This window comes from Aythya fuligula, chromosome 1, assembly GCF_009819795.1.
Source record: "Aythya fuligula isolate bAytFul2 chromosome 1, bAytFul2.pri, whole genome shotgun sequence".
NCBI classification, from domain to species: domain Eukaryota; kingdom Metazoa; phylum Chordata; class Aves; order Anseriformes; family Anatidae; genus Aythya; species Aythya fuligula.
The window spans coordinates 124,915,778-124,929,834 of record NC_045559.1 but is presented as its reverse complement, the minus strand read 5'-3'; the positions used below and the strand labels follow the sequence as shown (position 1 = coordinate 124,929,834).

Sequence of the window (14,057 nt, the reverse complement as noted above, 5' to 3'; positions counted from 1 at the left end):
CACTAATTAGAATAGAAGATCTTGTATTGAGGTTAATGGAGTGTATGACACCCATGCAGCTATCAGGCAGCATAACTGTCAGGCTAAGAAGCAAGAAGATCCTCTTTTGTCTTTCCTAAGGCAAACAACAGATGAAGAACTTTCCTTGCTCGTGTTTAAGAACAAAAGGAAAATTGTCATGGAACTTTTACGAGAGACACGAGGGGGAAAACAATTTCCTGTTCCTTTATGCTATTCTCTGCTTGGCCTGTGGGGAGCAAGAAAGATCTGGTCTTTCAGCCTGCAGAGAGTGAATGAGTGTTACATAGGTAGGACCTGGGACGTAGCACTGCACCAGATGCTGTATTTGTCTAGTTCAAAATGGTCATTTCACAACCACTCAGTCAGTGCAGAGTGGTTGATTGCTTTCCTGAGTGATGAAAGCAACCTGATCTTCAGCCTAATCAATGAAAGCTGAAATTTCTTAAACAGGTAAGTCAGTTGTACGTTGATGAAGGCCCTGTTTATTAGAAATCACTGACATACATATAGATGCCTTGTAACACTTGTTGTGTGTGTCTGTAGCTCTTTAAAAAGTTACCTTTTATTGTGGTACATGCGCTATCTTTTCTACATTCCACTAAAAATGGAATGACAGGTTGAATGTATATCAGGTAGAGGTTCCGTAGGATCTGGAAAAAAATAATCAGATTCCAGCTCCTTGTGGGCTAGTAACGTATCAGTGAGATCTTTGCTTTAAAAAGGAATGAATAGTACTTTTATTTCTGATCTGTTGGAAAATACCTTTACATTTGACAATCTTTTTAAACACCCTTTGCAGTATGCCTGTCTACCAGCACGAAAAGTTATCGAGGCCAGCAAAGTTTGTCGAACCAACATGGACTGCCAGAAGGACTTTGTTCCAAGCTTTTGTGTGACTCCTTCTTTAGAAAATCAAACAAGGTTAATCAGGGTAAAACATCCACCCCATATTGACATGCTGTTTGTAGGACACCCTATGCACCTACAGTACACAGGTTCGTATTACTTATTAAAGCAGTCCAACAAAAAAGTTCTAATATGGTTTACTTTTCCTGGCTGCTTGAACAAGGTCTTGGAGCACTCATCAGTTAACTTATTTAATGCAGAATCCATTTCTTGTTACAGCCAGTGGAGAGACATGGACTACTCAGGCCTAAAATGAAATGTGCACAGTGCAATGAGTTACAAAGGTAATAGAAACAATATGTGATATGAGATAGTTGTTTATTCAGAAAAGTATAAAAGGGCTGTTTCTATAAAAGATACCATTCAGCTTAGTCATGGGAAACAGGCACCTGCATTTTGCTAACACATACGCTTCTCAAAATGCTGTTGCAAAATCTCCAGGGCATCTTGCTCCAACGCCTTTCCTGTAGTATTAGCACAACTGCTTAAATCACTCCTAATATCCAAGTACCTATGACAGATTCCCATGACTACTAAACCACAAGTACAATCGCAACATAGTTTTTTCCAAAAATTTTTTTTAAGTGCCCTAAATTAAATAGCATATAGCAGTTTAATTCCTTATTTTGAAATGGATTATGGCTTTCCTTTAGACAAAATTTTATCCTTGAGTCAGATATACAAGGAAAAAGTAATTCTTTTGGAGCAAGTACAGGAAGAATTAACAAACTTGTCTTCATGCCTACTTAGTAGCTTGAGTGGCAGGGTGAAAATGAGCTTCAGAAGGGCTTAAAAAAGTATTAAGTGTTAACATACTGTCCCTTTCTGTAAAGAACTTGTCTGTTACTCAGACAGCTGTACCTCACAGGGAGAGGTTTTGCTTCAGGCATCCTGAAGTACCTCTTTAGCAAGGCATTATGCTTTTCTGAATTAGCATTGGAATTTAGTACAAAAGAGCTTTAGAAACAGTGATGAAATCTGGTTGTGTAAATCCTCTAGTGTTCTTGCATAAACATATCTTTTGTTAATCTGCCAATCTTTATCTTTCTGTGCTGGTCTTATTTTGATACTCCTTGAAAAATCAGGTTATCTATTTGTACTTCTTTGCACCATAAGGCCATTTATAAGTGCAAAACAGGATTTCTTTACTTGTTATTTCTGCCCTTTTGCCATTCAGGAAGAAAAACATTGGTCAACTGTGTGATATTAACACACGGTTCTATATTTGGTGACATCTATTCCATATGCAAGAATAATTTGTAAGAATAGTATTTGTTTCAATACTTGTTTTAAGTTCCTTTTCTCAGCCCTCTAGCTTAACAATACAAACTCTAGGTATTCAAGAACAATTGATACTGTTCTCTTTTTCAGTATGTTGGAATTTTAGTCAGTGTTTCCTACTACGTGGTAATTCTGCAAAGCAGTCAGACCTGTCTGTCATTCCTTTAGAAATGAGGAAATAATATTATTGGATTTATCTAGAGAGGTAGTTCTAAATTAAGAGATCACTGTGTGAAAATAAATAAATAAAAGCATATATGCAGGGATATAATTTTAAAATGATTTACTGTACCCTGGGAACTGCATAACAAATGTGTTAGTTTGAAAGCTAAAAGCTGACTTTATTACAGAATTTGCTGACATGCAACTAATGCTCTATGTTCCCCTTGGAAAAACACCAGAGCTAAAGTTAGTTACAGGAGCCTGGCCTGGGCAGCCGGTAGTCCAGCTGCAGTGTTCCTTGCATTCCAGTGAAACAACTTTGATGTATTTCAGACTTACTTTGCACTGTACAATACTGGGTTGGGGCTAGCAGATTTTTTTTTTTTTCTTTTTTTTTTCAGATGTGACAATCAGAATGTGGTAACTATATATATATTAAAAAAGGGAAAATATTTTTTCTCTACTATGTGAATTTTGAAATAGAAATAAATGGAAATAATGCCTTATTCTTTTTCATAGCCTTCCTGCTTGCAGTAAACATTACTTTTTAGAGAAGCGCTACATTTATCATGCAACCTGACAAGGGAGTTGCACGAGTGTGTACTTGCTCTAGTAGTGCCACTTGAGTTATGTTTGAAAAACGTTCTAGGTTTATGCATGTATTATTTTCTGCTTAGGCTTACATTGCTGCCACGGTAGTCCTGGTTTATGGAGGAACAGAGATTATTTCATATTTTCATTTGAAGCCAATTTCAGGATACGATATTTAAAATATAGATAGATACACACACATATTAGCTATTTATAAGAAATAGGCTGTGCGACTAACTGCTTGAGATTCCCTGAATCTGTTAGTCCCTGAAGTAAAATATATCAAAAATGATTTTTGTTAATGTGGATTAACATCTATATTTAGCTCTTGTTTTCTGTCTAAAATAACAGTAAAGAATCACACTACTAAATGAAATTACACTGCTGAAGATATGACTGAAACTGAAGCAGAAGAAATGATTAGGAATGTACATTGTTAAGTATGGACACATTGATTAATCTTTTTAATTGGCATCCTCTCTATGAAAAGTCTCTAATGTATTCTAATGTAAATTCATACTGTGGGTTTAATTCATGTGGTATTACTCAAGACTTTCAGACTTTTCTCACTACAGGCCTGTTATACTCTAGAAGCTCTCCTTATGTTGGACAGAATATATGTAAGGTTGAAATGGAGTGCCCTGTTATTACTGTTATGCAACTTTGCAGTATTTCTTAGTTATTTTGATTTTTTGGGGTTGTCAGTTTTTATTATTATTCCTTCATGCAATTTCTAGTATTGCAAAATCTTGACTTCCTTTCGTAAGTGGTTGGGAAAATCTGGTGACTAACGTTCACATTTGGAATTCACACTCTTTGAGGGAAGATCATATCCCTCAATGTTACTGTACCTCCATCACCTATCAGAAGAGGGACCAAAAGTTGCAAGATTTTCTTCATGAAAAGAGATGGAACTTACCTAGTACAAAACTGGACCAGCATCCTATCTCTGTTTTATCAAAATCTTTCCCAAAAAAGGCACTTTCTAGCTCTGGGGAGTTTATTGGTCAAGAGTCATAATCTCTGATGAAGGTCTATCTGGCAGAGTCAGGTTTCTTATTCTTTTAACACTTGTTTCCCGTTATTGTTGAGGACAGTAATTCTTTCTATCCAAATGTAAAAGGTCTGTTCGTTTTCTTCTGGAGACCATACAGAAATGTCTCATGCCATACTTTCTTTCTCCTCCATAGCATATGTTGTCTTTTCCTCCGTTAAGAGATTTTAAAAATCTTGTTGGTCAACCTAGTCACTAAATCATTTTATCAACCCTTCTGATTAAAATTGTGTCTGATGTGCACTCTTCTTCATATTTGCAAATGCCATCTAGCATTAGCCAACAAAGTAAACGTTAATTCCAGGTCAAAGAATTATTCATTTTGAGTGGGGAAAACAATGACTGTTTTCTCTCACTCAGCTTCATTGCTGTTCACCTCTTCTCAGCAGTGTCTTTTGAAGACATGTATGAGGAACATTATTTCTATAATCCTTATCCCTCAAAGGGCAGGCTTGCCTCGTGCCATTAGGTTTGATTCATTACAGCCACTAGATTCATTGCCTCATATTTCAGAGTCTAGACAGCATTTCAGCAACTTCCTGAAGAGTTTTGTGGTGCTTTGGAGAGATTGCTTCAGCAGCCAGGTTTGGAGTTTTGATCCAGGTCTGGAGGCTCTTAGGGACAGGTAGTTTGTCGTATCAAAGAGGGAGGGAGATCGGTGAACAATTCTGAATGTAGGCACAGCTTCGGAATGGTGACTTGTTAGTAGCCATTAGGTGTTTGTCAAGAAGCAATCAGGTTTTGCAATTACAATATATTGCAGTGTATGTCTTTTGAAATCTTTGAATACAATGGCTGTCTCAGCCATTTTGCTGTTTTAGCTCATGAACAAGATGTTTGATCAGATGTTCTGATACCAACTTTCAGCTTAATGAGTTGTTTGTCTTGGATATCATTTGACTTCGATGCCTCTGGCTTTCTGAGCTGGATTGTGCCCAGGATTTCTGACTGTATGTTCTTCACTCAGTAGTCCAACAGACTTACTTATTTGCTCTCAGACCCCTAAATTAAAGGTCTTTCTTCAGCTAAGGTAAGAGAGAACATGGTTTTCAAACTATCTTAGTCTTGCTGAGGCACTTCTGGTATTGGGAAGTTCTGTGCTTGTTGTGTTGCCACACCAAAACCACTCTTATTTTTGGGACCCCTTGCTTTCCAGGTTTCTCCTTCCCACGGTATACTTACTTGCTGTACTGTTTCACTTTTTTGATTATTCATCACAAGGGCCTCAAAAAACAGAAGTAACGTTAATGCAGCTGAGCGGACCAGTTCTTAGCCTCATATTCCTTTGGAAGTGTTCTTTCTCCTTTGTTCTGTTCTTCAATTCATTGAACCTGAAGAAATCTGATCTGCTAACAAAGATACATGAAGCAGCAATAATGGTGTGTTACGTATTAATGCTGCAATTTCCGATGTTCTCTTAGCCTATGTTTTTAGAATTTCTGAGCGGGTAGGTTAATCTGTTCCTTTCCCAAGGGATGTTACTGTTAGAGTAGGATTGTAACTCTTCTGCTCAGTACTCTAGTCAATCTGTTCTTTGATCTCTTGCTTTCATGTATCTCTGAGGAAACTGTATTTCTTATGGATGTATTTTTTTTCCTCATGTAAGCAGGGAAAATTCAAACCATTGTGGCTTGCCTCAACTCTGTTCAAAGTTGTTCTTCAGGGACAGAGCGACTACTGCATTTGCTGTTCAAGCTCGTTCTTAAGGTGATTTTCTGATTCTACCTGAAATTACCTGAGCCTCTTTACTCTGGGGATAAGAGTCTACCATGCTCAGAGTGGAGCTTTATGGTAGGAAAGGAGCCTCTCTTTCAGTTATCACAGAACTAAGGGTTTCAAACAGTCCCTGAAGCTGACAGACTCAGACAACCCAGGTAGAGCATCCCTGTAGTAACAGGATGGGAGATCTCAAGCTAACTTAGTTTTCTTTAAGGATAAAGTCTCTCATAAACATTTGACATGTGGTCAGCTGAAATTTCAGCTATACCTTCGAAGAAGTTACAGTACCAAAGAGTGTTCCAAGGTCATGTGGAGTTGACAGTTCAGTCTCCCAGTGCAGAAGGAAGGTATTTATTTATACAAAGGGTACTAAGTCTCATCTCCCAGGCTTTTTTGTTGCAGTAAGTTACATCTTGGTGTCACCTAAGGTATCATCTGAAGGTAAAAGAGGCTGTTTAGCTACTGGCTAACTGTTGTTAAGAAGTGTAATGTACCTGTGTATCATTTCCCAGCCTTTGCTTTCTTAGAGTTACTCTGGTGTTCTCCTCCCTATTTGTCCCCTTTCCATGCAACGTGAGCTAAACTTCAGAATATAGTAATCTTCTGTAGGTAGTGCAAGAGAAAAAATGTGGGGCCCTGAGAGAAAGTACACATGTGCACCCACAGTATGAATGTATACATGTGGACAACATATGTTGAAAAAGCCTGGTAACTATAATCTCATTTTATATGATTTTTTTTGGGAAAGGACTTGAATTACACCATATGGTTTTTATGACTACAGATGTCCAGTTGTCTCTGAAAATATACATCTACATTTACTAAAATCATACTAGTTGTATTTTGTGGTATGATTTTACTATGTTAGCATGTTTAAGAGAGATTTAATGGCTGCACTGTGTCTTTTGAAAACAAGCCAAGCAAAACCATATTCAGATTGGCTATTCATGCTCGAAGAACTGTCATATAAAATGTGTTGGTTTTTTTTCTGTAAAATAAAAAACTCGAATTCGTAATATTATATTTCTGCAACAGCTATTGATTTTTTTGTGTTACCTTTATGTTTTCATTTCAGTAAGTCTCAGCAGTTTTGTACCACGACATAACTTTCTAAGCATCGATCTGCCTGTGGTGATAGAGACATTTTGCAAGTATCCTTTGAAGTACGTTTGTTCTTTTAAGACAAGAAGGAGACTGTTTAGAATTTAGTGAGCCAGCAAAATTTCAGTTGGATATCATTTTAGACAGGATGCTCAAAAACATTTCTGTAGAGTTTTGACATCTTTATCCCATCTCTGCATTGATTATTGTCCATGTGCCAAGCCAGGAATGAAATCTCCCACTTCCTTGTGCTTAGCAGGATATTTTTGGTCATCTTTTTTTGACCAAAAAAAAAAAAAAAAAAAAAAAAAACTCTTTCTTGATGGTGATTTTTAGCAGCTCTGACAAGAAAGTCAAAGTAATCCTGAATTTATGGCAGGACAAATGTTACTGCTAGCTTTGATATGTTAGAGTTTTATTAACACCATTTCTGAGCCATTATGCTGAACTAAATAACAGTGTGTAGATGTTCACTTCCATTCTTATTTGCTGTTGTTGTTGTAGTTTGTTTTTGCTTGTTTTGTTTTTGTGTGTTTTTATCTTCAAGAGACAACTTGTCCTATTCAAAAGCTAGGACGATAATGCATTTAAATGTGTTTATTAATGAGTGAGATCATATATATACTTGGTCTTGTATATGGCTAATCTAAGACCCTTAACCTTAGAAACTGAAATGTTTATGGGTAGTTAAAATACAGTTAAGTAGATTTGTCCATAAAAGTATAGTAAAGATGCTACCTATAAACTTCCCTTTTCTGTGAACATGCCAAGGTTCACACTAGTCCAGCTTCTTTCTGAATCGTGTCTTTTTGTCCAGCCGGTATAGGATGAAGGTAAGTAGTAATGTTTGCAAGGCTTTACTAGCAATAGAAATGATCTACCTTTGTCTCATTCTCACATGCACATGCATGCACAGAAATGCACTCCACTTCCTGGCTAACAGGTAAGTAGGAGAAGAGGCCAGATTTCAAATCATATTTTAGCCGTGTGCCTACACCAGTAAGGGAGTGTTTGGAAAATATTTCTAATCATTATTGCATACTTAGGTCATAGGTCTAGAATACCTTCTTACTTCAGGTGTAGTGTCAGAGCTGTAACCTTGCTCCAAAACCGCATGAGGCAAGGGAGGAAGATGGGCAGTATTAATTGTGGTTTTGCTGTCTCCTGCTTTTATCTGAGCTATGAAGAGCACAGATTGTTAAAGTATCAAATGCTAGTGCTTTTTTATTACTTTAAAGTAAACGAACCCATAAGGGCAGTTCTGTGGGCATTTATGTTATGGTTATATTATATATAATTTATATGAAACAGAACGGCACCTAAAAATAACCCTCATGTTTCTCTCTGCATACTAGAAATAAGAGGTACATTTTATATTAAATTTGGATTTATATTTTCTTGGATTTTATTCTTGATCCTTAACTAATGTCAATCAGATACCTAATTTCACTGTCAGGAGCATTGGCAGTTATCAATGCTGTACCCTGCTTTGCTTTGGATGGCCAATGGATATTAAATTCTTTCCTGGAAGCCACTCTGAGCTCCTTGATTGTAGAAAAACAAAAGAGAGAGCTTGTTGGCTTTTTAATTTTGCTTTCTGGTAGTACACTTCTGGCTGCCAATGTTGCACTGGGACTTTGGATGGTGACAGCACGATAGAGCATTGGTTATCCATCAATTCTCACAGTACACGGAGAGAATGAATCCATTGCCTTTTAAAACATGTTCGTACAGAGATTGAAATAATTCCCTTAAAATGACACTGAAAGAAAATCACTGGTCGCCGCTGTTGTAACTTAAATCTGTACAACGTTGTGTCTGTCATCATAGGAAGACTAAGAAAAAGCAGTATGAATCTTGTGTACTCTTTAAGCACTGCACTAATTTTAGAGAAGTTGCATTTTAAAGCTTCACAGGAAGAAGCCTAATTTATTAACTTAAATCTCAGAATAAGGGAATTATTTGGCCTCAAACATTTGTAAAGTGGGAGGAAAAATACACTTAGGTTTTATTTTATAATCTGAACAATTAAAAAAAAAATCTGTGTGGCCTCTGATCATTTTTCAGTCAGCATAATCTTTATTGTCTTTGTTCTGTATTTTGATCTGATGTTGTAGCAGACTGCACTCTAGGAAGCCCTTAAGTCTCATCTCAAAATGGTGTAAAGCTAAGCAAATGATTACCATGTGTTAACGAGGGGAGACAGGCCATATGGATTAGTATCTTTTCAGCTGGCCAAAAGACGAAGCATCCTCAGGATGTAGATTGGAAGTGCCAATGTCTGTTGAGAATGAGGTATGTGGGAGGATAACAAAGCCCACATGTTTCTTACACATTCGGTTGTATATTACTACACACGGCTGAAGATATTTTCAATATCTCAAGTCCATATTTCAAGTTTCAATATTGAAATATTGAAATATTTCAAGTCAATATTTCTCAGCAATAGTGAGACAATAAATGAAACTTAGTTTCTGAGTGCTGAAAAATGCTGTGCACAGTTATTGCTAAGTGGTAAATGTACTGGTTCATGTACTCAAAAAATAATACTGTGTTATACCTGTTTACAGTTAAAAGTGAAGCCTGTTCTTACAGTGTCCATCTTCTGATTCTGTGCATGCAATATGCCCAGTAACTCACTGACATGTCTCTGTCTTTCAAAGGTTTGTTTTCATTATAATTCATAATAATAAGTTCATAGAAGATTTTTTAGTTTATAGAAGATTCATTATAATTTAAGAAGCTTAGTTGAAGCTGGTCTCATATTCTTCCTCTAAACGATTCTGATACGATTGTGAATCTATTTTAAGATTTGGCTTTGCTTTCTGAACTTAATATGGACCTTGTACTTGTTTTTAAAAGAACAATGGAAGAATGACCAGTGTTTTGCTGACTGAAGTATGTCTGACTTATTCTGAGACCCTTTAAGTCTGTAATAGTCTCAATATGATTATTCGCTTTAAAGAAAAAAAAAAAAAAAAAGCTCTGGTTTGGAATCCTGTATAATTGAATCAGGGAAACTTTGAAAAATACTCTGCAACTTGTAAACTGTATAATGCTCCCACCAGGAGCTGCAGCAGCTCAGAGTTCCTTTAATGAGGTGGCCTTTCCATTCAAGAAGGTAGAAGCTAAGCTAATGGATACAGGCCTGCAAAGAGCCATGAAACTGGTGCTTCATGACTGGGTTGATCGTGGCCAATTCGCAATCATCTAAAACAGATTCTCTTGGCAGTAGAGGTAGAAGCCTGGGTAATTTCAACAGCGGGGTTGGGTGCTATTCCTGGTGCTGCTGCATGGATTCCTAACTCCGATGTTTGCATTTGGCCACTGGTGCATTACTGTATTTTTGCACAGGAGCCTTCACACTTACTTAAGATGTATTCTGTTCTCTTAAGATGACACAAACAGTAATGAGAGACGTACTTGCTAGTTTGTTGCTGTGTTAGTTTACTTCTCTCCAGTGCTGTCAGAGGCTCAGCTTTCTGAAGTTTACCTCTGTGGGGTGGCAGGCCTGTGCCTCTGAGTTTCAATCATTTCAACCCAGACTTCTCAGCACAGATCCTGGTAAGAGAGAGTAGAGTAAATCCTTCAGCCAGTCAAGCAGGAGTGCTTCCCTGTGGGGACTATTAAAATTCACAAAGTGCAAGAAAGGAAAAATAAACTAGCAGACACTGCCAACAGGCATCTCTTTCTTCAGGAGTCACATGGTATAGTATAGGTCAGCTCATCATCGCTCTTACTAACTTGCAGAAGTTTCAGAGTACCCATTCTGATATGCTGTTCTTCCCTCTCTCCTTAGACAGCAGTGACATGAGCGGCCTGGCCTGGTTCTTACTCAAAGCTTGGCTCTGAATGGATGCTCTAGAAATCTGTTCTCTCACCTAAGTAACTACTTACTAATCTGAGCTCTTCCTTTCCAGGCACCGTGCCACTTTCCTCTGCCTCTGCGTCTTGTCCAGTTGACGGTGCACAAAATTAATTTGCACTTTAGGAGTTTAAGTGCAAGTTAGTAAGAGAGGTTATTTACTTTTCAAAAAAGCTACTATTTATGTATCAGAGTTGCAGTGCTGTCTTACTCTCTAAAGGAACAACAAATGCATCTAGGATGATTTAAAAAGTGTTCTGTGGAAAACTTTTCAAGTTAGATGCTTTATATATTCATGTTGACTCCAGCTGCTTGGGACAATCTGTTTAACATTGTACTCCTCCTGACAATGGGGAAAAAAATAAATAAATAACATACACAAGATACAGCTACTATACAGAAGCTGGCAGGTTGTTCCTCGTTATTTAATGTGCTACCAAAATATAATGTTTTACCAAAAGAATTTATTTTACTTCACATAATCACAGAAAGTCACTTATGCTAAATAAAACTTCAATCTGTGTTTGACCTCATAATCAAAACAAGAGTGGAGAAGACACATTGGTCATGGCTTCACCAAAACAGACAAGTTAGCACACTGTAAAGACCCTAGATAACATCTGTGGTAGAGGTAGTACTATAAAGGTTTAAAAATATTCATGGGTCCATTTCTCCATATACTGGAATTCTACTGAATAAGGGTTTATGTACATATAGGTGCTTTGAATCAAGGCTTTAAGCAAACTGGCATCACTTCGTATGAAGGGTGACCCAGCACATATCTTGGATTACCTGTGGGCAACAGGAATAGTTAAGTTGGACCACTCTCTGCAGAAAAAGTTGTTGGTTTCAATGGTTCCATTTTATTTTTTATATTTTCCATTTTATATTCCGATAAACAAGTGCTGTTTTTTGCTTACATCTAGTTATTGGGAGTTTTATTGCTGTTTTGTTTTACAGAAGGGCACAGAATGTTTTTGTGTGGTTTTGATTTTTACTCTGGGATATTTACAATGTTTCTTCTATTTATATTTTTGTAAAAATTAAAAAGAAATCTTTCCTTAAAAATAAAATATTTTCAATTCTCATTCTAATTAGCCCCTCAGAATATACCTTATTCTTTAATACAGAATCTATCAATGTCATTACAGAGGATAATGACTGAAGTGTAAAACAGAGTGCTCTTAAAAGATTGCATTGATACTACTATATATGTATATACTATGCTTTTTAAATCTGTATCAGATGGAAAAAATAATGTGTAACATTAGGAAGTGTTGTATGCTTTTACTTGATAATTGTCAGAATTCCTTAAGTGTAGTCACTTGTTCTGATTTGTTTGTTTTATAGTTTTTTTATATCAGCAAAGACTTCCATAGCATGTTCTGATAATGCATGATGTGATGTGATAATGGGTAACTTAGCATGTATGATGTTACACGGTCATTGTTAATTTAGGAAATGAAAGCCAGCTTGATTCATTACATGTTAAATGAAAGAGACTTCTCTAGAAAAATTGCAGATAACTTTAGACTGACTAATCTGCTAGCTTATGAGTCAGAGTGAAAAAATCTATTAACTCATCCTTTTGAATTTAGAATGAAACAACCAACTGTACTGACATTTATCAGTGTGATGATTCTGATTTTTTTGTGTGTATATACGTACATATACATCTATATACACACACACAGGTATATATGAGTGTGTGTGTGTACATATACATATATACATACACAGCCACAGCCTATATTGCAGCTTTTTTAGGGATAACTTCTGGCAGTCCTCTATATTCTGCAGTGTTGGCATTTTTCTTTCACTGTATGAATTCCTTGGCTTTCTCTACATTTTAAAATCGCAGCTGTGTTCTCCTCCTGTAACCGATCTATAGGGATTTCTTATTAGAAGATGTGGAATGGACATAATGTAACCACAGCTGCATGAGTCCTGTTCCGCTGATGTTCAGAATACATTTCCTGCCTTCTGAGAGGCCTCAGCTATAGGCACAGTAAACAAAGATTTCCAGGGCACTTAAAAGAGGTTGACTTCAGAATCTATCAATCTAAATGCTGCTGGTTTTGCTAATTTTGCATGGTAACTGGGATGAGTGAGACTGTGTAGAGTATACTGATGAAACCTTCCCATGGCAGCCTGGGTGTTCCAGCTTTCTTGAATACCTTGCTACAAGATAGATTTTTGTTCAATCCAAGTTTCCCAGTAGTTTCCTATACACTTTACAGGATGACAAAGGGTGCCCTGTAACAAATAGATTTGATTTTTTTTTAATAAATTCTGTTTATCTTCTTTCTATCTGAAAGATCTGCATTTTTATCTGTATATTATTTATGACAAAAGAAATGACAGATGAAGAAGGGGTTGGAAGGTTTATGTAGCCTAGACAGTATTTAATTGTTTTTAGAAATTGTGATTTTAACTCTGGAAATCCATAGTTCTTTGTAGAATACATATTGTGTACACTTGCATTCAGATCAGTTCCCACAGCTTTTGTCTTGCGTTATCTTTGTTCTTGTGACCTTGTGAGTAAGGAAGCTCAATCTAACTCAGGTAAGATGTAGTATTAGAAGTTTTTATACCCTTTTTATCCTGAACTGCATGTAATGCTACATACAAATGTTGTTTAATGTAGCTGTATGTACCTGTGGTACATATGCTATATCAATGAAGCATGTGTGGAGCATTGTACTAGGGACTGCCAGCAAACAGAAGCTCTGGGAATCCTTCGTGTTCCTTGGATTCATCCACTATGATCATTTGAAGAGCAGATGGCAAGGACTAAGGGAGTGAAGAACCTCAGTTTATGGCAGCTTTATGAAACCTTCACACTGCTGACCTAGTGTGAAAAGATAGGGACAAAGAGCAGGATATGACACTGCAATTCCAGTCATTCCATTTACATCAGCATGAAATGTGAAAAGAACTTGTAATTAACATTTAAGAGCATGCAGATAGATTTTCCAGCCCTTCACTGAATCATTCAGGGAGATGCTCCAAGTTTTTTGTTTTTTTTTTTGTTTTTTTTTTAAACTTTGTTGTTCCACTGATGAATGTGTACTGAACAAGTGGTTGGGGTAGTTGTAGTTTACATATTAAAAAGGACTTGGATATTTCTCACTTGTAGGTGTTTATCCTGGATTTGTTTTGTGGCATACCATAACTGGCCTTCACTTAGTAGTTTGAAAGTTCAAAGTCTATTTCCAAACCATCGTAGGAGAAATCTGATTTTGTCCTTCCCAAGTTGGAATATTGTTAGTATTTTAATTCCTCTTTTCCTTATATAATTTAATGTTTAGATTTTATTTGCTTGGATAATCTTATCTGAAGCCTGTCAATAGAATA

At 36.6% G+C, this 14,057-nt stretch overlaps 1 protein-coding gene across 3 annotated transcripts in view; it reads left to right on the top strand.

Moving 5' to 3' along the window:
* Positions 1-12,390, top strand: part of MBTPS2 (membrane bound transcription factor peptidase, site 2) — a 34,102-nt gene extending 21,712 nt beyond the window's left edge. Inside the window, exons 9-11 of one of the 3 annotated variants that reach the window (XM_032188139.1) lie at positions 821-1,016; positions 6,810-6,885; positions 8,272-12,390. In XM_032188139.1, the coding sequence (XP_032044030.1) occupies positions 821-1,016; positions 6,810-6,885; positions 8,272-8,494 (495 nt within the window). In that variant the 3' untranslated portion in view covers positions 8,495-12,390. Of the gene's footprint in view, positions 1-820; positions 1,017-1,146; positions 2,786-6,809; positions 6,886-8,271 lie in introns of those variants that run through there. The other 2 variants (XM_032188154.1, XM_032188146.1) reach the window with 2 other exon arrangements.
* The last annotated feature ends 1,667 nt before the right edge of the window (positions 12,391-14,057 follow it).